This window comes from Lipophrys pholis (genome assembly GCF_963383615.2).
Source record: "Lipophrys pholis genome assembly, chromosome: 22".
Taxonomy (NCBI): Eukaryota; Metazoa; Chordata; class Actinopteri; order Blenniiformes; family Blenniidae; genus Lipophrys; species Lipophrys pholis.
The window spans coordinates 6,658,400-6,682,034 of NC_137644.1; the positions used below are offsets into that span (position 1 = coordinate 6,658,400).

The 23,635-nt window shown below is 43.2% G+C and overlaps 1 protein-coding gene across 4 annotated transcripts in view; it reads left to right on the top strand.

Annotated features, from left to right (window-relative positions):
* The window catches only part of ppp1r12a (protein phosphatase 1, regulatory subunit 12A), a 51,861-nt gene extending 29,213 nt beyond the window's left edge, over positions 1-22,648 (top strand). The window contains exons 4-26 of one of the 4 annotated variants that reach the window (XM_080492522.1): positions 2,793-2,952; positions 3,718-3,862; positions 3,942-4,016; positions 4,101-4,192; positions 5,078-5,235; positions 5,389-5,510; positions 8,508-8,732; positions 9,867-9,958; positions 10,108-10,221; positions 10,894-11,046; positions 11,915-12,073; positions 12,152-12,337; positions 13,637-13,727; positions 13,919-14,092; positions 14,231-14,396; positions 14,663-14,784; positions 14,879-14,944; positions 16,029-16,045; positions 16,135-16,252; positions 16,451-16,555; positions 16,947-16,994; positions 17,956-18,006; positions 21,824-22,648. In XM_080492522.1, coding sequence (XP_080348648.1) covers positions 2,793-2,952; positions 3,718-3,862; positions 3,942-4,016; positions 4,101-4,192; positions 5,078-5,235; positions 5,389-5,510; positions 8,508-8,732; positions 9,867-9,958; positions 10,108-10,221; positions 10,894-11,046; positions 11,915-12,073; positions 12,152-12,337; positions 13,637-13,727; positions 13,919-14,092; positions 14,231-14,396; positions 14,663-14,784; positions 14,879-14,944; positions 16,029-16,045; positions 16,135-16,252; positions 16,451-16,555; positions 16,947-16,994; positions 17,956-18,006; positions 21,824-21,910 — 2,726 coding nt within the window. In that variant the 3' untranslated portion in view covers positions 21,911-22,648. The remainder of the gene's footprint in view (positions 1-2,792; positions 2,953-3,717; positions 3,863-3,941; positions 4,017-4,100; positions 4,193-5,077; positions 5,236-5,388; positions 5,511-8,507; positions 8,733-9,866; positions 9,959-10,107; positions 10,222-10,893; positions 11,047-11,914; positions 12,074-12,151; positions 12,338-13,636; positions 13,728-13,918; positions 14,093-14,230; positions 14,397-14,662; positions 14,785-14,878; positions 14,945-16,028; positions 16,046-16,134; positions 16,253-16,450; positions 16,556-16,946; positions 16,995-17,955; positions 18,007-21,823) is intronic. The other 3 variants (XM_080492520.1, XM_080492523.1, XM_080492521.1) reach the window with 3 other exon arrangements.
* The last annotated feature ends 987 nt before the right edge of the window (positions 22,649-23,635 follow it).

A 23,635-nucleotide genomic window follows, 5' to 3' on the forward strand; every position in this document is an offset into this window, starting at 1 on the left:
TCATTATATCTCTCTTAGCTTCTGTCGGACGCATTATCAGTTCCACATCCACAACCACATCCTTTTTTGGTCGCCTTTGTTTCCCCTCCTTTATCTTCCTCAATGCTGCGGCAGAAGATGTGCCGTTCTCTTGTAAAAAAAAGTGAACTTTGAACCGTGGCCGGCTCCTCCACTGCGCTCTGTGTAGCTCTACTTGGAAGCCGCGAGGCTTCCTGCTTTTTTTAGACGGTGTAGGCTGCTTCCCGAGAGATCCGAAGATGTTGGCCTACCTGGCCAGCCCCCATCCCAGCACGCTTTATTTTTACTTTGACTTTCCTCTTGGCCATCGAGGAAATTTGGACTGAATTTGACATTTGTGCTGGGATCTTATCGACATTAAGTGTGAATTAGGAAAGCAGTATGTTTGGGCAGTTTGGCTCTACCTTTAACAAGCACACACTTTAACACATTAAATACCACTCTTCTGGTATTATTTTCAACGTTGTGGTCTGTGTCACTCTTTTAGTCATGAGCCCACATTTCTGGTAGAAATAGTCCACTGTCTGTCCTGCTGCTCTGCTGCAATGAAACTGGAAATCCGGTCAAACAATAAAGTCAGACACTGACTCATCCTCTTTCTTTGTTTTTCTCAGATTTCAGCTCACTAATCCTCCTAATGAGCAGAATTTCCAGTTTTGTACAAGTATGACTTGTGGAAAAAACCCACACAACACGAGCTTGAAAGGCCACATTTGTTTTGAACACGCATTATTGACCCTTTACTACAAATCCGAAGCAGTGGAAATCATTTGTAAACAAACTAGATTAATGATATTAAACAAGGGATTTTTGGAGACTGATCCCGGTCTGATTATTCCAGATTGGATATTTACATATTCATACTTTATTAATCTGCAAACAGTTTTGAATGATTAACAAATATGACATCAGTAAACACTTCAACTGTGCCTAAAAGCTTCAGTCACATCAGCTTAGTTTAGCTGGAATTATTGTGAAACATGCTTGTAACATTATGGCCTCGTTTACGCAGCGTTTCAAGTTTTTCTGTTTAGGTTTTGAAAACAATATTCAGCTGAAACGAACAGCAGAAACACTGAAAACGATGTAGTGAACATGTTGGGCCAAGCTGTTTGTTTTTGTAATGAAACCACACACATGCAGCAGAGTGATAAAGATTTAAGATTGGGAGTTCAGACATTCTAGTGGACAGACGACCAAGTTGGATTGTTATTACGGTGACTGTCCACTGTGATGAGAAAATGTAAAAAGCCATTGAGGAGTGGACAGTCGGTTTGACAAACGATGAAAAGGAACAAAAAATAAATAAAAAATTCTGAATTTGTGAAGTCAAAAAGACAATTCCGTGTCCTCTTGTACTCCTTTTCGTCTATCCTGCCCTCCCTCCTGCTGTCAGGCCAAACGTGCTGACTCCAGTATATTTTCATCAGTGTTAAAAACCCCACAACCCAGTCTTGAAGTCTTCTTGGGTTTCACAGACGGAGAGTAATGACGTATCCCCAACAAAAAGCTATAAGATCAGCTGAAGCTCTGGCTCCTTCCCCGGAGCGCTTTCTGGATCCTTGTTTATATAGCTGAGCGCAGCTAAACTCTCCGCTGACTCACGCAGCAGCGTGTTTCAGACGGTCTTATGTTCCAACCAGGTGGCAACAAGACAATACAGGCCTGTTTTCAGCGCTGTCCTGCGTGCAGCGTATAGCTGAGACGTGTTGACCCACTTCACCGGCCAGGGGCTTTTCACAGCTACTGTTCTGTGGTTAAACTGACAGGAGATTGGCAGGGAAATGTCCCAGAAAGGATCCGATTGTCAACACCAGAGTATGAGCCAGTAAAACGTCTGTTTATCTTCTATGGAGACTCAAAGATAATCAATACCTCCTACACCTGGATAAATAATGCTGTAACTGTGCAAAGGCTTCATTTGATATACCAGTTTTAAAGCTTTTTGAATCCATAACTGAACAGTTGATTTTCAAGTTTTATGCCCGTATTCATCATTGTTCAACCTTTCAAAAGGTGGTGAACAACAATCAGCTTAGGCCTTGTTGACTCTGCAACGATTTCAAGTGAAAACGCAAAGCTCTCATCACTTCTTGGGCCTTTGTTTACATGACAATGTTTCTCAGAGCCACTGACAACTTTTGGGAAAATTGCTCTCAAGGGGGAACTTTTCCAAAATGCTCTGTAGATTGCAAAACGATAAAAAAACAAATTATGTAATCAATTGTAAATACAAAAACATGCGTAGGTGATGTTAATGTGTTAGCCTTTGACGTTTGTATTCTCACTGAGATTGCACAACTCCTTTGAGAAAAGGACCAATAACACGTTTGAAGGTTGTTATTGAAGATGATGAACTCATTCAGCTGGATTTGCTCTTTTATAATCTGTTTTTTGTTGCTTTTATTTGATAGGATTGAAGCTAAGCCTTGAAATCTAAAGGTGTGGTGTTGAGCTGAGGAGTTTATCTTGATTGATGAGACTTGTAAACTAATCAAAATAGCGTCATGTTGAAGGAACCAGTACCAGGAACATGTTCTTATTATTTTAGAAGGATTTCACATAAATTCTTCTCATGTGTGATTACAGAGTGGTTATTCCAAATGTTTATATATTTTGGACTGTATTTGAAATGTGTTTGACACCGCTGGTTTAAAGCGTCATAAATGTTCTACTGATGTTTGGAGTTTTCCCGGTTCTCTCTCTGGGTTCCTAAGCAGCAGTTAATCTCTGCATGTCAGCGTTACAGCGTCCGTCTCCTCCCGTCTCTCTAGGAGTGGACATCGAGTCGGCGCGGAAAGAGGAGGAGCGCGTCATGCTGCGAGACGCCCGGCAGTGGCTCAACAGTGGTCAGATCCAAGACGTCCGGCACACCAAGTCCGGCGGGACGGCGCTCCACGTGGCCGCCGCGAAGGGATACGTGGAGGTTTTAAAGTAAGCCTGCCGACTTGAATTCACAGGATGTGAAGTTTGTGCAACACGTATGTGATGACAACACTTTTCTAGCCTGTTGCATGAGAGTTCTCCTGCACGTTACGCGATATAAATACTGTTTACAGCCGAGGCCCAGGATCCGTTTTTCTTTACTCGGCTAATGCCAAACACATCCGAGCTTCTGCGTCTTGTCACGGCGCTCTGTTCCGACATACAGTGACTGTTGGAGGATCGGCGCTGTAGCCGCCCGTCCATCTGGTCCGGGCAGCCGGCCAGCACGCTCTGCTGCCATAGATAGCTCGAAGATCTCAGATGTTTAGTGCAGCCACCGTACACAAGACGGGGATCGAAAGGTTTTCTCCTCAACGACAGATTCACTGGCTGAAATGTCACCGGTCTAAATTGTCCCAGCTTTGCAAAGAGGCGTTTTTCAGATTGAATCTGAAGTTTACTCTGAATGTCATGTGGAGTTACAAAGCTGGCGTACTCCTTTCTTTTTTTCTCCTCTTGATATTTTGGCAGGATGTAATTTCCAGTCCCTTACTTTTGTCATTCTCATTAGTATTAAAGAATCTCCAAACCACTGACATTGCTCATGCTCGCTTATCAACCTGCTGTTGACGTTGCTGACAGGTGACATCACGTAAAGCTCACCCGGTTGTATTGGGGATGTTTCACGAGTACGAGGACCCCGTGCAGTATCAGACCTTACTTAAATCCAAGAAGCACTAACTGAAACATTTTTGTCCTCTCCTTTCCCCCCAGACTTTTAATCCAAGCAGGGTATGATGTAAATATTAAGGACTACGATGGCTGGACTCCTCTACACGCAGCCGCACACTGGGGCAAAGAAGAAGCGTGTAGGATTCTGGTGGAGCATCTCTGTGACATGGACCTCATTAACAAAATGGTGAGTGACGAGAAAAGTCAGGAATCTTGTCGTTGAGCGCCCGTGCAAACCTTCACCTGGTCTCATTTCTCCGGATCAGGGCCAGACCCCTTTTGATGTAGCTGATGAAGACGTTCTAGGATACTTAGAAGAACTACAAAAGAAGCAAGATCTGGTGAGTTTGTTCAAATCCACTGGATAACTGAGGTTACAGAGAAGGAGTGAATGAAATGTTTACCTTCTGTTCTCTTGATTCCAGCTGATTGGTGACAAGAAGGATGTTAAGAAGTCTCCTTGGATTGAAACAACAACCACAGGGGATAACAATCAATCACTGAAACCACTCAAGAGGTAAATGCTTTATTAGTCGATAACAACCGTATTGGTTTGGATACGAAAGGTCTGGGGGGGAAACAAATCTTCTATTCAGGTTTTAATATTCAGTTTCTGCCGAGTTCTACTAACGCCAACGAGATGGGATCCTCAAACAAGAGGAACCTGTTGGATGTGATTCATGGATTTCTGACTGAGCCGGTCAGACGTCAGGCGCATGTTAGGAACATGATGGTGATCGTGGCGAGGCTTTCAGAGGATACAGGCGTCCTCCAAATGCTTTCGGATGACACGCTACAGGACGAACAGGCATAAAACCAGAGGACAAAACTTTGTAACCAGGAAATATCTGAGAAGTTTCACTTTACAGCAGGGGTGTCCGACACAGCCCAATCTCATCCTGAGTGGGCTGGACCGGTAAAATGGTGCCGTAATAACCTTTAGATTAAACTTTAAACTTTTTTCTTTGTTGTGACGTCAAGTTGAAGTTTAGTTTTTGCTGAATATTTGATCTCAGAAAACCAATTCCTGTTACATTATGGATGTTTGATGTTTTTACAAACTCCCCCTGACGTCGTTGAGGCTCATGCTCGTTTACTAGCTTTCATGACAGCATCACGATATCTCAGCTCAGGTCTCAGTGTTGTGTTGTCCGCTACACTTAAGAAATTCATTTTCTTGGTGGTTTGGTCGGATTGGAGCCTCTTCCTGGCCGGTTCTGTCCCCCGGGCCTCATGTTTAACGCCCCTGCTCTACAGTGTGTATCCATACCCGGTTACCAGTATTCAAAAATTGGATTGAAGCGAAGGCTTTTGGACTGCGGGAGGAAACCCGGGGAGAGCATCCCAACCCGGCACAGAAAGTCCTCGCTGTCGTTGACATTGTTTCATTTGTCTGTCGCAGCAAAGAAACTCTGCTCCTGGAGCCGGAGAAGAGCGCCCCTCGCATCGAGACCTTGGAGCCAGAGAAGGTGGACGAAGAAGACGAGGGGAAGAAGGACGAATCGAGCTGCTCCAGTGAGGAAGAGGAGGAGGAGGACTCGGAGTCGGAGACTGAAGCAGGTATTGTGGATTGTTCTTTAAACAATTAACAATTCAACAGCCAAATACTCCAAATAAATTAACTCGCTGAATTAGTTAAAGGGTTAACCAGTCTAGTGAGCCTTCTGTTGGTTTGCTGAGCTTCTCTGACCCTCGTATTCATGTCTCCTCCAGAAAAGAACAAATCCACGCCAGCGGTGAGCAACAGCACAACGACCGGCCCGACCAGCATCACCGTGTCTTCTCCGGCCAGCCCAACTAACCAGGTGACGACTCCCACTTCACCAGTTAAAAAGGTACGGCGTGGTGAACAGCGCTGACTCGCTCACGGCAGCTTTTGAGGAAGCCGCTGCATCATGTCAATATCAGGTTAAACAGCAAAACTGCTTTCACTTCGATACGTCGAGACATTTAGACAAAATTATTACAGACTTTTAAAGACAATACTGAGGGTTTATTATTAGTTCCAGTGAACGTCGTGAACATGAGGCAGAGTAACCGCTTCACGGCGATCTCGCGTAACATGTCATTGAGCTTTGAAGTCACAAACTGAATGATTCCTCTAAAGCTGATCAAATACAAGAAGCCTAGACTGTACACAGAGCGGCAGCTTTGGATGCTTGTCAGGACTAAAACTGGAGCTCAAATCCGTGTTTGTCTTTGTGAGTCTGCTGCCCTCTACTGGAAAACTGAGACAGAGCATTCACCCAAATCCAGCCTGTTGTGAATCTGTCTAACCTCTGGAGGTTTTCTGGAACCTTTTTAATGTTTTTAAATCATTTTTGACTCGCAGAACAACTTCATTATAAAAACAGCCTTTGTGTCATTATTCATCCATATTTATTTCAACCTTTTGTTTTCATAAATCACCTTAATAACTGCAAACAAGTCAATAAATGATCAAACTGTTTTCACAGTTTTAGATTTTTGACCCTTTTAATACTTGATTTAGCTCTACTTTTCTTCCAAATGAGGAAATCGAATACACAGAAGGCAGAAAACAGTCACCAAATCTAATAAAATGATTAAAAAAAAAAAAAAGGTTAAAGAAAAAAGTATGGTAGCTGCCACTGCTTCACTAATATATGCATTTGATTTAGTCAAATTTATTTATTTTGTTATTACATATATGTTTTCTATTATTTATTTATTTGGGGTGAAATTCATTCCAAAATACCTAAACGTCACAGAATATACAAGTACAATTAACATGTTTTTGTTCCTCCTAAGCTGATCATTTATTTATTTCACCTTGATTTACCAGGTAAATGAATCGAGAACAAGTTCTCTTTCACAATGACGACCTGGTCTTAAAATCTGTTTAATTTAACCAATGTAACCAAACTAAAAAGGAAAAGAAAGTAGCCATAGATGGTTGGGATCTCCGCTTCTGTCCAATATTGGGACTCTTGTCGGCAGTTCTATAATCGGATAAATGAGTTCTGGTAAAGATTGTATATATATTCACTATTTATTCCCCATTTTTATAACGTGACAAATGCGTTAAAATGTTCTGGATGCACATCTGCAGCCTGCATCGATCCGCCTGCCTTGAATTCATCCTCCAAGACTCACGTCCTCAGTTACCTCTGTTTTAAACCTCTCCCTTTGGCCTCCTTTTTGTGTCTGCCTCTTTTCTTTCGATAAACTCCTTTTTTTTTAAAGCCCCACGCACCACGTTCGTCTAATAAGTGAGTGAACAACATTCAAATCGGTGCATCTGTCACCTCCAGTGTCATGCGTTCGTCCTGCTTTGATGTGGTGTGACGAGGCTTTAAAAAACGGCGCCCTTATCCTTAAAGTGTGTCACTTTTGCTGCTGCTTCAGTCTTATTCTGGCTTCCCCCCCCCCCCTCTGTTTCGAACCTGTCTGTCCCCTCCCTACCTCCTTCCTCATGTCTTGGTTGGCTTTAGTTTGATTGTGTTTCCCCCCCCATGCCTGTGGCGGAGCCAGGCTGTCCTGCATTGTGGCGTCAAGGTTTGCGCAAAACTGGCATTTCTCTTGTGCCCAAAAAACCCATGGTGAGGCTTTGTTGTGCACCGGAGTCATTCCCTCGTCTCACACGCACCTGTGCACTGATGACAGAAAAAACAGCACTCGTACCTAACTGGCCTGGTGATGGAGGGTTTTTCCATAAGCTGGGTCACAACTGAGCAAAAATCCCAAACTTCTATTAAAAAAATCTGCATTTTGAATATGAATGATCAGAGGAAATAAATGTAATTTCAATACAGATTAGTCTAAGGTCTCATTTACACAACAACAATATAGTTTCCAAAGATGGCCTCCAATAAAATATACCTCAGGTTGTTTCTGCAGTGATTAAAATCTAAATTGTTGCACACATGGATTATATTACAGATGATAATTTGCTCAGTGTTGTTCTCCTGAATGCGTCAATTATATTTAATTATCATGATTATACATTTAATTCAAACAAGCCTCGCTGGACTTGTCACACAGGAAAAGTTTAAGTAGAATAATATGAAATGAAAAAAATCATATCCGATGTAGCTGAACAAGAACAATTAGTCGTTAAGTGGAGAGAAGTCATTTATAGTGACTATATGCCTTACATTAGTGAAATATCTTTCAGGAAATCATACAGCTCGATCAGTTTCATGGGTTGTTATTTTAAATATATATATATATATATATATATATATATGAATGACAATATATTTTTCTTTTAAATCTAAGTGTGCATTCTGCACACCGCCTTGTTTACCTGTGTATTGCTGGATCTGACTTTTTTTTTTTTTTTTTGAAGAGACTGAGTCTCTGAGGCGTCGCCACAGAGCTGCAGATGAACCAGTTTACCTTCACAGCAGTGGAAAAACACCCACAGCAAGTCGGCACAACTGATCTGTGACTAACCAGCCTTCGTGGAAAGATCCAAACACTGTCTGAACACCCCCCCCCCCCCCCCCCCCCCCCCCCCCCCGATCGCTCACTTTCACCCACCACAACACACCGTCTTCCTAATCCTGCTCCTCCTCCTCTGTTCTGTTTGTGCTGCTCGGCGTCAGATGTAGAAAGTACAGATCACAAACTGATTCCAGTTACATTTTGAGATAAACAGTATTTTTTTTTTTTTTTAATGGCACAGGTATAAACGTGATCTACGTCCATTCGCTGGCATGTCTTTTCTTTCAAGACCCTGGTGTCTGGGTTAATCAATTGACCTGATTTGACTTTAGTGCTACTCACCGACGCGACTAAAAACCCGGATTAACCTCGTCCTCCATTTAACTCTCAACTCTGCACTCACGGAGCCGTTTGTTCCCTTTCAGGTCACTCAGCCTGCAGGAAAGGTCTCGGCTAAAGTGGAAGAGGAGAGGAAGGACGAGTCCCCGGCGTCATGGCGCCTCGGTCTGAGGAAGACGGGCAGCTACGGGGCGCTGGCCGAGATCACGGCCACCAAGGAGGCGCAGAGGGAGAAGGACACCACCGGCGTGATGCGCTCGGCCTCCAGCCCGCGGCTCTCCTCGTCCCTGGACAACAAGGACAAAGACAAGGTGGGAAATTCATATCGAGGTCCCTTTTACGTGTGAAAACAAACTTTTGTTGTATTGAAAAACAATAACTGATAGATACATGACCACTGTGAGCCGAGACGTGAGGAACGCCGGCCCACAGCCGATGTTTCCTGGTTTGAATCCCACAGCCGCAAACGTGGCCTCTAACATCCACCTGCTCAGGCTTCAGGAAGGACATCCGGCTCAACCTGCCAAATCAAACATGAGGATCACATGATCCCCTCTGGCTAAAACACACATGGGCATTACTTTTAACCCTTTTTAACCCCTTAATGGACGCTCATCTCAATCGGACAAAGTTTCAATCCCAGAGTGCGATTCAAGACTTTAAACCGGGGAGGTCAAACACATTTTAGTTCAGGGCCCATGTACAGTCCAGTTTCATCATGAGTAGGCCGGACAGTAAAGTAGTGCAATAAAAACCTTTGGATTAAAATTTTAAAGTGTTTCTTTGTTGTGGCACAGAGTACAGTGAAGAAAATATCAATATTTTCACAATAAACAAATTGAAAATGACCACAATCGTAACATAAAGCCAATTTTAATGAAACCTGCTGCATAATACAGTGAAATATCAAAAAAAGTTGCATTTATTTTGACATTTCACTTTATGTTTACGTTTTTCCAAACTCACTCTGACAGCAGGGCTCTGAGGCTAATACCAGTTTGCAGGCTGTCATGGCAACATCACAGATGCCTCACCCCGGGGCTCAGTATTGTGTTGTGTCTGCTGCTTTTAAGAATTTTGTTTAGAAAAATAAATAATGTTTTCTTGGAAATGTTTACACTTTTCTAGGCAGTTTGGTCGGATTGAAGTGTCTTGTGGCCCGCTTTTGGCCCACGGGCCTAATTTTTGCAACTCCTGCTTTAAGAGTGATTAACCATTGTTAATGTGCCATTTTTAGGATTTACAAAAAGGGTCAAAAGTGTTGAACTGACCTAAATGAAACAAAGTTTATGATTTTCAGCATACACAATTTCCAAATTTGATCAATTCTCTCTCTGAGTCCCACTGTCAGACTATATGATGCATTAATTACAGAAAATAAACCAGTTTGAAAATGTTTATTGATGATGATGATTTATTTCACCTGTCTGCTCCTCCGCCTGCAGGAGAAGGATAAGGGAACCCGGCTGGCCTACGTGGCCCCGACCATCCCCAGGCGCCTGGCCAGTACTTCTGATATCGACGAGAAGGAGAACAGGTGAGCCGTCTCCTCCCTGCAGACTCTGAACCTGCACGAGTGTCTCCGGTTGCCGGCTGCGGCGTGGCTCTGCATGCTGCGCAGCCAGAAGCAGTGCTTATTCTTGAAGTCAAACGTGAGATACATGTTAGAAACTTGTGGTTCTCCAGGGACTCCACTGCCCTGATACGCAGTGGCTCCTACACCCGGCGGCGCTGGGACGACGAGCTGAAGAACAGCGAAGGAAGCGCCTCCACCAACCGAACCCCCAGCTACCAGCGCAGGTTAGCCTCCGCTGCCCCGCAGACCCCGCCACCTCCTTCCCCTCGTCAGATCCTCCTCTGATCTGATGCGTCCCTCCGTTGGAGACCCAAATCGACTGCCAGTAGACGTTGATGGATTCCTCAGTTATTTTTGCTTTTAAGTTGGTTTGCACATGCTTCTGTTTGCAGCAGCAATGCCCATCACCTCCAGTCTGTTGCATGACTGTACCTGTCCCGTCAGGTCGCTGCGCCACTTCTGCTATCGATGTGCCGCTCTGGTATTTTAACGAGCGCAGGTCCCTCATGCAAATCGAGTAAATCAAATTCCCAGAGTGGTTTGTGGCGCAGAACCTCGACGTGGCCTCATGCTTCATTCATGTCTTATGGGACAAGTGCTGGCTGCCAGCCACAAAGTGAAGACAAGCTTGTTTTCTGCTCGTTCGAGCTGCTTGGGAAGTTTTTATGTAGCAATCTTTCTCATAATTGGCTCCATTTTCTTGCTAATCGAACTTCTCCCATGTGACATGAATGCACCACAGTGTGTTGAAGCTTTATAGTCTTGAATATGTATGTTTCTTGTACTGTAAATGTATATGTATATGTGCGTGTGTGTGTGTGTGTGTGTGTGTGTGTGTGTGTGAGCTTTCACCGCTAACATGCCTCTCTCGCCCACCTGCCTTGCCACCACGCTAGCACTTCCCATACGCTAGCGCTCGGGCGGAGCGGCAGCACGCGGGACGTGCCAGCCAAGTCTTCGTCCACCTCCAGCTTGGACCCTAACACCTGTAATACTAAACCCTGGCAGCCGCCCACCTCCCACTACCAGTCTTACAGCATTTACCGCAGGTACAGCAGCAGCGGCACCGTCTGCACACCCATCCGTCCTCTCACTCTGCAGCTCTGCTCTGCCGGAGTGTCCACCGCGTCCTCTCGGTGTCCCCGTCCACTTTTATCCTCCCGCTGGAGACGTGTGTGCGTTCCTCCCTCTGGATGGATGTTAAAAACTAAAACCGCATCGATTTATGAAAACAATCACATGATGGTCACAGAAACGTATTTGAGGTCCAGTTAAATCTCACAAAGTGAATAATTTACAAAGACAAATTCTACAATCCAGTCCTGCCATTTTTTTTTTACTTTTGATTAAGAAAATCTCTTATCAACAGTTCATAACAGAACTGCACCATTTCATGTTTTAACATATTTTTAATAGTTATTTTAATATGAAGACTTACTCCCATGTTTTTTTAAATTGCATTATTTATTTGTTTAATTTACATATTTATTTGATATTTGTACACATTATTTTATTCATTAGTATATTGATTATTAATTTGTTTCCACATTGTTTTTTCTCAGTTATTTATTTATTTTTTTATTGTTTTTCCCCCCAATATCTATTTACCTCCATATTTGTTTCCATAAATATTTTTATTTTCATATTTTATTTATTTATTTTCATGCAAAATAATCAGTGTAAAGGAGCCAAATGAGTCCAATAATAGTGTGTTAAAATTCTTAAGTGATTAAATAGTGTTCAGGTCTAGCTCCAGTTTTGCTTTGTGCTTAAAAGAACATCAGAAGAAATCTAAACTTGACCTTCATTCAGTGATCGTAGTTCTTTTTCTTCCTTCAGTATTGTTGTGGTTAATCTCAGTGAGGTGAAACCACGCAGCCTCTCACTGGCTTTTCACCGCTGCTCTCTGTCCCACAGCGGCTCCTTCGGCAGAAGACACGAGGACCTGAGCTCCTCCACCACCTCCTCTTCTACGACCACCTCCTCCTCCGTTACCTCGCCCACAGGCCACCGCGGCCTGCTCTCCAGCCTGGGCTCCTCCTCCACTCGCACTGGCTCCACCAGTCTCACCAGCAGGTTGGTGTCGGCCCACAGACCTCGGCTCCACGCAGGCGACTGCGCAGACGCCTCATCGACTCGTCTCTGTGTGAGCAGGTACTGGTCAGAGGAGAGTGCAGAGAGGGAAAAAGAGAAGGAGAAGGAATCTGCTGCGGTCATCCCGACTATAAACACTGGCTCTACCACCACCAACATATCCGCCACCACCACCACCACCACGGCCATATCCACCACGACGGCCACCACCACCACCGGCATCGTCACCGGCTCCGAAAGACGCAGGTAAGTTAGAAACAAACTCCAGGAGCAGATGGCTCACACAGGGTCTGAAACTGACTGATTTCATAAAGTCAGTTGCCAATTAACATTATTTCACCAACTGTAATTTTTTTGGAGCAAATATCCCCTCAGCTCGGTGCCTTTGGCTCATTCAGACACTGCAGCGTCCTTTTGTTGTGTGTTTTATGCCAACATAGTCCGCTGATCAGTTTCACAGGTGATGGTCTAAAAAGTCATTTATAGTATTTCTCAACATTTTAAAGGGTTAAATTCTCTGCAACCCCTGTTAGAGTCATAAAAGTAACGAATTACCTTTTTTATTTGTCTTATTTATTATAAATTCAGTCAAAATAATGCTGTCATAACCTTTAAATTTAAACTTTAAAGTTTTTCTTTGTTGTGGCACATAATATACACGGTCATATATTTTCACACACTTTTGAATGAGCAGCTTTGTGGTAGATGGGCTCAATCAGTGTTTAGTACAACGTGCTCACGTGTTTCAGGACAGTTTGGAAGCCGTGTCTAAAGAGTAATGGCTCCGAGAATTATTGTCAGTACCTGGAAAATGTTCCCTCAGTAAGCAAAATAACCCGGATGCATTTGGTCTGACCCTCGGCTTTGTGGGGCGGGAGTGAGAGATTTGTCTGTTTCTGCTAAAAAGGAAGCTCGTGTGTGTGTGCGTCTGAAGTAAGCCACCTGTCACCGGGGGAGTCGGGCCGGTTCAGATCTGCTCCAGAAACTTCTCCTTATAAGGAAGGTGGGCTGAGGTTTAGCTCAAGGCCGAGCGAGACTCTGAATGTCGTCATCGTCCTGCAGCCCTTCAAACTTCATATTCCTGTTAACGGTCCCATTAAACCTGAAGATCTGATTCCACGGGCATGTCCTTACCACTTATATATTTCATGAAGGAAATCATCTTTATTGTGTCAAAACACAAGTGTACTGTATTTAATGTGCTCATATTGTGCAGCCATACATTTTTTAATGACTTGAATTATATTTTCTGCTGTGAAGATGATAAAAAGACAACATCAGTAAGAGGACGTAAGCGTATAGGGGCTCAACAGGTTGTTTCCCGGTTACATCCTCTTTTATCGACAGTCTCCTCAAACTTATATTTCCTCCCTTGACGGTTCGGTTCCAGCAATAGTTTATTCAGTTTGAGATATTTCACTATGAAGAGCAGAAAACAGCGTTACATGTTGATTTATAGAGTTGTTTAACCTCTGTGTTTGTGTGTGTGCGTGTGTGTGTGTGTGCGTGTGTGTGTGTGTGCGTGTGTGTGTGTTTCCTCCTCAGGTCTTACCTGACACCAGTGCGAGACGAGGAGTCGGAGTCTCAGAGGAAAGCTCGATCCAGACAGGCTCGACAGTCGAGGAGGTCCACCCAGGTTGGTTCACCTCCGATATGTAGTGTTTGTCCTCCTGCTTCAGTTTTTCAATATTCAGACCCCTGAGGTGTTTTCAGTGTTTATGATCCTCAAACCAAACATGGTAACGTCAGACTGCAGCTCTTTAATTCCAACATTCATGAATTAAAGGAAATGGGCCTGATTTTTCTTTTTCTTTTTCTTTCCGCCAGGGTGTGACGCTGACCGACCTGCAGGAGGCCGAGAAAACCATCGGCAGGAGTCGTACCCCAAAGACCCGAGAGGAGGAGAAGGAGGAGAAGCAGGACAAAGAGAAGCAGGAGGAGAAGAAGGAGACGGAGACCAAGGAGGACGACTACCGATCCAAGTACCGCAGCTTCGAAGAAGTACGACTCTCCTGTTTGTTACAACACAGCTACGTTAGAGACGACAGTGAAAACGCATCGTTTTTAGTTTCAGAAAAGTTTGGCGTTTTTTTTTTCTTCCTCACATTCTCTCTCTCTCTCTCTCTCTCTCCTTTCCAGCGATACCGGCCTTCATCGTCCTCCTCCACCTCGGCCATCTCCACAGTCAGCACTGCCTCCACCCCTTCCTACACGTTGTCCTCCAGCTCCAGCTCCCTAAACCGGCCCAACAGCCTGACGGGGATCACCTCCTCCTACAGCCGCTCGTCCAGAGACACAGAAAAAGGTCCGACGCAGCAAAACCTCACAAACATCTGAGCGTGTTGATGATTTCAGTGGATTGAGTCATTCTGAGTATAGTGGAAATAGAGAAGAGGTACATGAATACGTTGAAAGGAGACATAAAGGAGAACGGTGTGATAAATCTGGATACAGAAGAGAAGCCACTGGAAAATAAAAGAATTTGGGTTCTAATTATCAGTCTTTGTAGTTGTACTGTTTTACTTGAATGTGTTTTCCTGCTGACAGGATTATGTTGCGTTTGGTTTTCAGAAGCAGACAAGAAGGAGGAGGAGAAGGAGGGCGAGGACAAGTCTCAGCCTCGCTCCATCCGGGATCGCAGGCGGCCCCGCGAGAAGAGACGCTCCACCGGCGTCTCCTTCTGGACTCAAGATGTAACACACTTCTTCGCCTCTCAGACATTTTAGCCGGGAAGTTTTGCAGTTTGCAAAAGTGTTTCTGTTTAATCAACATTATTTTGTATTCCAGGGTGATGAAAACGACCCCGACCAGCAGTCCGACTCGGAGGAGGGCAGCACCAAGGGAGAGCCACAGGTAAACGGACCAGATGAGACTGAGGCCCGTTTGCACCACAACGTTTTCAAGCGAAACCGCTAAAGGTTCATTGCGATTTGGGTGTCCGTTTCCATGACAACGGTGCTCGGAGCCACTGGAAACGCAACTTTTTAAGATCACCTCTGTCTCTGTGGAAACGGGAGAAAGTGCAACTAGTAGCCCGGCATGCTAATCACGTTTTTTTTCTTCTTTATGGCAGTTTTGTCGTTTCCATGGAAACGGGCATCGTTTTCAAAATGTTGCCGTTTGAACTTGAAACTTTTCTGTAACAAAAACACAAAGGCGATGCATTTTCACTTGAAACGTGGTGGAAACGGAACTTGACTCTGACCGGAGCGCCGCATGTCGTCTCCACTTCCTGTTCGTCATGTCTCGGTCCTTGCAGTACAAAAACACAGAACACACAGTGGAGCCCCCACATCAGATATGGAGGTGAGGTTGGAGCAGCAGCTCTTCCAGGTACTTTAAAAAACAAAAAAACGGTCTCCTTCCTTGTGTCTCATCTCCTCAAGTCCGATCATCAAAGCTCCCATTTCCTTCTTTTTATCTTCCTGTGATTGTGGAAACCTAAAGATCAGACGCACAAATGAGGGGAAGTCTGCCTCACACACGTTTAAGGCTTCCAGTGAGGAAGCAACAGAAGCTCTTCTGAGCGTTTTTTTTTTAATCTCTTGTCCATTCTTCTGGTTCCAGTTATAAATAACTTTTTTCAATCCAAACACCAAAATCCACGTGGCGTCATTTGATCAAGTCACTTTCCACATTCAAGCTGCAGCTTTAGCCGTTTTCAGTTCAGATTATCGTGCCACCACCTTCGGTTTGCATCAGGAAGGAGACCGTTTTTTGTTTTTTTGTAAAGTAGCTGGAAGAGCTGCCGCTCACACTGCACAACCATATCTGATGTGGGGCTCCACTGTGTGTTCTGTGTTTTAGTACTACAAAGACCGAATCCTTCAATCTGACCTCTGTTTCTGACTTAATCTGAAAATACGCGACCCACACTCTTTAGGTGCATTAACACCAGATTATATTTAATGTTTTTTTTTCTTTTCTTTTCTTACAGAGTGACAGATTGTCCAGGTCGGTATCTCCTCCTCCAAATCACCTTTGCATTTGTGTGTCTCACAGATTTTAATTGTAAAAAAAAAAAACAACTGTGTTTCTTACAGGAACGAGAGCACTTCATCTTTAGATCGTAACGACCTTCTTTTTAGCCGCAGCTACGGTGAGAGTCGAAGGCCGTACTCGAGCCGACTGGATCGAGACGACACCACCGACTATAAAAAGGTACAAGCTTGATTCATATTTATCTTATTATTATTGTTGTGTTGTGCTCTCAAAGCATATGTACAACACAGTTTCATGTTTTACAACGTTTGAATAAAGTATAAGAAGAAGGCCAAGGGACATCATGTGTTGAAATGATGATAATGTATTGATAATCCCATTAGAAATGTAATTCTCCCGGTGTCTTCCTCGCTGCAGCTCTACGAGCAGATCTTAGCTGAGAACGAGAAGTTGAAGGCCCAGTTACGTGACACGGATCTGGAGCTGGCAGACTTGAAGCTACAACTAGAGAAGGCCACACAGGTACGCTGAACTCGAACCAGTCCAGTTGGATTTCTCTACAGACCAGAGGTGGTTGTATGTGCCCCCCTCCGGAAGAAAAATGTTTTTTTTAAATAAAAACAACCTTCAAAGAGAAGTCATCCAGTTATGAGCCGATGGAACCGATTCCATTCGGGACCATTCATAAATTATTGATCGGGCAAGTTCTCCTGATGAAACGCTCCAGTTTCAGTCAGAAACAAACAAACGATTAACTTCAGAATGTAAATCTCCATTTAGTGGCTCCCAGGATTGTTGTCACCTCAATGCAGCCTTGGATAGATGGGATGAATAGTTTCTGAAGTTTTTTTTTTTTCTTCTTCTTTTCATGATAGAGGTTTGTCATGTTTGTTTTTGTTTGTTTTCTCTGCAGAGGCAGGAACGCTACGCCGACCGATCACAGCTGGAGATGGAGAAAAGGGTAACGGCACTTTCACAGATGTCCCTCTGTTCATTAACACTTTCACTGATAAGAAGCTTAACTTCCATCTTGAGTGTGTTTCAGACTAAATACAGTTGAGAAGTACTCGGTTACTTTGGTTTCGAGTCGATAGTAACTCTGCCGATGGGTTTATATGTTAAAGGTAACAAGCAGACCCCAATATCATCTGGGTGGTGGTATGATCTTCCCCTCAGTTGTTTATTTTTTTTTTTATCTCTGCTGCTGGCTGTCGTGTCACATGAGTCCGTGTAGCCGGGCTCAGACGGGGGGGGGGGGGGGGGCGGGGGGGCGCCCCCCTCCCTCCGTCCCTCCGTCCCCTCCACGCCACCTTCTCTGTTCACGTGTTTTCAGCCCCAGAGGCAGCGTGTGGTCACCTTTACTTCTCCAGACTGCTTATTTCTCCTCATTTTGAAGTGTGTTTGGTTTAAAAAAAAAATATATATATATATATATCTAGGTAGTGGAGCAGCTGTTGACAGAACCTGTGCATGTGTGTGTGTGTTTGTGTGTTTTCACTCATTCAGTCCTGACGCTGGCGTCTTTGGTGACAATAAAACCTGTAGATTAATCAATTTCATCCACTATCCGATGTCTGTGGCATCGTCATCCATTCATCTTTTTCTCTCCAGCCTTTTATTAGCGCAGAAATGTCCCTTTTTTAACTCAGAAAAAGACATTTGATTCATTAACCCTCCATTTGAAACGACATCTAATCATCATTCACTCCATCAAACTTCATCATTAGACGGTCCAGACGTGCATCCGTGTATCTGTCACTCAATACTGTTGCTTGTAGACGCCTCCACTGTGAACGTGTGCTTCTGCTGCACCCTCACCGCGTCACACACTTCTTTTTACTCCTTGAAAGCTTTGCTCCCACGTGTGTTTCCTACCGATTGTCATCGACGAGCACGAGTTGAACCTGTTTTCCTCCCAACAGGAAAGAAGAGCTCTAGAAAGGAAGATCTCTGAGATGGAGGAGGAACTTAAGGTGCCAACACACACACACACACACACACACACACACATACACACACACACACACACACACACACTCGCTCACCGTCATGTTTATGAGGATGACGCCGTAAAGTTTGTTTATCTTTAAAAAGTATGTAATTCTCAATCACATAAATGTGATGAACTACATCCAGCCACAGTAACCCTGCACCTCTCATCCCACCCTGCAGGTGGCAGCACAGAGCTCCACCAAATGCATTTTCCTACTTTTGTGGTTGTTTTTTTTAACTCATCTGTTTTTGTTTTGTGTTTATTAGGTGATTTGGTGAAATATTTTAAACCGGACTTCTCACAGTTTAAAGGACCTTCAGAAGTCTGTAAACTTTAATCCAGACGACCACATGCGGTCCAAATAAAGTCCCCCAAAAATGAAATATTTTGAGCTTTAAAGCTTATGAGAGGAAAGAATTCAATCCAGACCTCATTATAATTTATGTACAGTTTTGAATCGAATTAAAAAAGAAAGTTTTACCTAACTATACTTCTAATATCTTTATAGACATTTATTGAAATACCAGTGTCAGATAAGAATTTCTTAAACCTAAAACTCTGAACCATCTAGAAATTATAAAATGTATAGAAAAGTATAATATTGACCAAAATCACAAGAAACATGAACAAAATGAAGAATTAACAATGACGAGACAAGAAAGAACGGATCATGAATATTTATTCAAGACGTCTGTTACTTTTCCAAATCGTACATTTGTTTTCTGGAACCCAGAGCTGGAGATTAAAAGACCCCGTGTCGAGATTAAAAGGAAAGTTAATCTGTGAGAAGTTTCAAATCTGGAGGCTTCAGTCTTTTTTTGCCTTTTTCTCCTTCGTACTCGAGTTTCAGTTTGTTTGGAGGAAAATCTCTCTGTTGCTCTGTTAGATTGATATCAGAGAACTTTTAAAAATGATTCTCGTTACATATCAATGAGCACTTATTTCTTCCAGGGTGTAATCTGTAATCTATTACATTGAGGCCCAGTTTCCACAACGTTTTCAATTAAAGAAAAAACAAAAAAAAACACAATTGTGGTAGCGTTTTGGGTGCTCCGAGTCACTGGAAACACAACTTTTTGAAAATGCTCTGACCCCGTCGCCATGGAAACAGAGACATTATAAATGTCTGGAGATGTTTGGTCTCCGTGGAAATGGCATAAATGCTGCTACTGGTCATTCGCACCGTAGTCAATAGTCGTTCTGCACAGGGAAACTCCATCATGTTCCGTCTCTCTTCTGAACACAAGAATGATGCGTTTTATTTTGAAAGGTCGTGTTAATGGAGCCTAAAACTGAGTGAAAACACATTTAAAGCAGCAGTTTTGGATGTGAAGTCATTCGGTGATTGTTAATCTGTGGAACGTTAACGTTTGAATCCAGTTCAGCTGTTTGTTTGTTTCCTTTGTGGAGAAAAGTGAATGAGAGAAAAGAGGAAGTGATGACGGTGATGGGAGACGACAGGGCTGCTCCAGTGTTTTCATTCGTCGGGTGTCTCCTTTCCTTCTTAATCTCGCCGTTCTGAAGTCTGTCCTCACTTTCTAACAGTCTTCCTTTTCTTCCCCTCTCTCCTCTCCTCTTCATTTACACCGTCCCGTCTCCCATTAACCCTCTCTGTGTTGATTTGTCTCCCTCTCTGTCGTTGTGCCTGTTGTCCCCCCCCCCCCCCCCCCCCCCCCCCCCCCCCCCACCCGCAGAACCTCCCCCAGGTAAAGCAGGTTCAGGCCCTGCGGCAGGTTAAGGAGCGGCTGCAGGCTGAGAACCGGGCGCTGGCCCGAGTGGTGGCCAAGCTGTCGCAGTCGGCCTGCAGCCAGCTGCCCACCGTCGACCTCTAAGCCTCTTCACTCCCCCCCCCTGTCCCCCCCTGTCCCCCCCTTCTCCTCCTCATGCTCCATTCGTGCTCTGCCCCGCACACGTAGACAGGCAGGTGTCAGCCGGCCCTCCATCAGCTCCCTTCTGCCTCCCCACAGGGTTTTACTCAGACCGGGGAGGGTGTCTTTTCTTTGTTTTTGACCACGGGACACTCTCCTCTCGCAGTCGCGCCTTGAATAAACCTCCCGGAGCTCAAAGCTGCTCCCGGTGTTGAAGCACCTGCTGTGGAGGAAAGTGTCCTCGGTGTGCTTCTGATCAGAACGAGCTCCGCCGGTTTGGCTTGTTCTGGCTTCTCTGCATGAAGTGGCTTCTTTTAAATCAAGTTGTTAAAAGCGGATCTTTCGAGACCGACCCTCGTCCGGACAGAGTGAAGAACTGCATGCACACACTCTCAGGCCGGGTGGTTTATTCAGAATACATCCATTGGCTCTGTGTTTTTAAAACTTTACAATGATCCGAATGATCAAGTAGCATTACATGTGGATTAACGCAGATCCAGGTTCTGATTCCTGTTGCATGAAGCATCAGAACTAACAGAGTCTGAGACTATAGAGACCTCTGGGAAGCAAATGTCACTGTGAGGGAATAAAAGGGTTAAATGTTCTATAAAAGCAACTCTTTTTATGGAGAATGAAGTGGAAAAGCTAATAAAGATGTGAGAAATCCTCCTCAACAGTTTGTTTCGTCTCCAGAACAAAGTTCTAGTTTTGAATATTTCGCCTGCAGGAGTCGTGTGAGAACAAGTGGACGGAGGACGCATGTTCACTTTTATTTATTTTTTTTATTTTTTTTGTCTGAATTTCAGTTAAATAAAAAAGTACAAATCAAATCATACAGAGATCCTTTTTTACATTATCAACAAAACTCTTAAATGAAAACATGAACCAAGAAAACTCAATAATGAAAAAAAATAAGAAAACCAGTCAATATAATAAAAAGAAAACAAAATAATTAAAGAGCAGAAATAGTAAATGAAATCATTAAAACGTAACCAAATCTCATTATTTAAAAAAACTGGAAAAAAATGATATAAATAAACTTATTTTTTAATAAACTAAAAAAACTATTAAAAAAATTTAAATTAATTAAACTATTGAATATATTTAAGAAATAAACAAAAAATGGGAAATAAACAAATTAAAAACAAAACATTTTATTAAAAGAGAAAACCCAGCAACTATATGTTTAAATATAATTTTATAAAAAAATCTATGCAAATTTAAACCGTAGTCAAATTAAAATACAATAACAAGAATTGTAAACATTTTCAAAAAAGTTAAACATTTTAAATGCAATTATAAAATAGAAAAGTTTAATAAAAATGTAAAACAACTAAAGAGCGAAGAAAAAAACGGTAAATATATTTTAAGGAAAGAAATGTATTATGATTTGTGTTTATATTTATTTTGATATGATTTGTGATTTTCTGCCTTAACGATGTCAAACTTGAGTTGAAAGTCAAAATGTAGACGAATCTGAAGCCGATCGGGCAGAAAGAAACCAGGAGAACAAAAAGTTAAACGTGATTATTGACAATCAATCAGTGGGAGCCGTGGAGATGAAGTTCCTCTTCCTCCTCCTCTTCCTCCTTCCTCTGGTGTTTCCTCTCAGACTCTGCATGGCTTTGGCCTGTGGTGTGTCCGCTTTAGTTTACACCTTTTTTTTTATTTATTTTTTTTTAATTTCACTCCTCTCTTACTCTCTTTTCTGAACCAAAATGCACATTTCTTTTTTTTTTTTTTTTTTGTCGTTTTCAAAAAAAAAAAAAAAAGAAGATAAAGTTGAGAGATGCTGTGTGACTGGCAGGACTGCTATTAACAGAAACAGGTCTGACTGGAGGAACCGTGTAAAAACTTGTCTAAGTCTTTTTTTTTTTTTTCTTTCTTTCTTTCTTTCTTCTTCCTGGATTTTCTTTTCTTCCCTTCCAGATGCTCCCAGACTTGAAAGCAGACAACCAGAGACTAAAGGACGAGAACGGAGCGCTCATTCGAGTCATTAGCAAGCTTTCCAAGTAGAACCCCCACCCCCTTCCTCCCTCCGTATCCCCCCCCCCTCTTCTGCACCTCCTCCTCCTCTAGCGCCCCCTGGAAGTGACTAATGGAATTGCACATTTAGATATTAATTGCATCAGACATCAGAGACTCCTTTTTTTTTTTTATTTTGTTTTTCGTTTTGTTTTGTTCTCCTCCGGCACCCATCCATCCGCCCCTCGCTCCACTGCTCTCCCGCCCAGTTTACACAACGATAACGGGATTTTTTTTTTCTCTTATTATTTTTTTTTTATTTTATTTTGTCTTTACGCGATCGGAATGTAAAAGCGTCGCGTCGGGGAGGGGAGGACAGCCTGAAAACTATTTAACCAATAAGCCTTAGTTGTACATAAAGAGAAAAAGGAAAAAAAGCCCCTCTCTCTCTCTCTCTCTCTCTCTCTCTCTCTCTCTCTCTCTCTCTCTCTCTCTCTCTCTCTCTCTCTCTTCTCCCCCCCCCCCCCCCAGATATTATCCAACACCTGATTTTATTTGTGCCACAGTCTATTGTTTTTCTTTCCTCTTCTCATGTAGTGTGCAGTGCAGTTTTCCCCCTCGTGGCCCCGCCCACATCTCCCCCAGTTTTACTTGTTTTTCCCACCATGCACACATCCCCCTTTTTTTTTTCTTTTTTTTTTTTTTGTACCTCTGCGTGTCTTCCTCGAAGAGGGGACCTGGTGGAATTTAAGCTTTCACTGTATGTGCAATATGCATTTCTTCTCTTTTTAAAAAAAAAAAAAAAAATGCTTTAATGGTGAGTTTCCATCACACGTAGGATTTGTTTTTCACTCTTCCACCGCTTCCATCGCTCATTTTCTTCCCCTCTGTGTTTGTTTTAAGTTTGTAGTGTAGTCAGTTTATACTCTGTATTCCTCACTTTGTTTTAGCAGGTACTGAGTGACGCTGTATATACCTGTATGTATTCGTTTGAGACCAGCACATGGCATGCGTTTATGGTTCCCGTCTGTTACTATTAAAAAGTATACAAATTCCAGAGGACAAACAGGTGTGTTTTAATTCTTTCTTTTAGTGTAAAAGACGCGGGACGCCGCGCGGTTCGAGCCTCCCTCGTTACCCGCCGGCTTCTCCGCGTCCGCGTAATTGTGAGATAATAAGAAGAATAAAAAGAAGTAATCACTACATTTCACTTTCGTTGTACTCGGTATCTTGGAGGAGTGCTGTTGGTTTTTCTCGAGCTGTAGGATCCTAGCCGAGGTGTTTAGGAGTTGCTCACCCAGTCTACATGCACTGTCGGCGCCGCGCGAGGAGTCTCGATGTCAGGTTCAAACCGCCACATTCACCCCGGGACGTTTTATGCATTTCAGTGGCCTTTTTAAGGAGATTTTAAGTGAAAGAAGTTACAGAAAGAGTCACTGCAGATGGACTGATGGCCATCTACTGTTTTTGTTTTGTTTCTGTTTTTCTTTATTATTATTTTTTTTTTTCTCCATCATCTTGTAAAATAGGTGTGTGGCTTAATACATGCAAGCTGTGCTGTGACTACCAACCACTGAAGAGTTCATTAAAATAAACTTGTACATTGTAAAGTTCCCACGGCTCTTTATTCTCGTCTGTCTGTCTGTCTGTCTGTCTGTCTGTCTGTCTGTCTGTCTGTCTGTCTGTCTGTCTGTCTGTCTGTCTGTCTGTCTGTCTGTCTGTCTGTCTGTCTGTCTGTCTGTGTTCATAGTGCTGTTCCGCTGTCCTGCCAGTAGA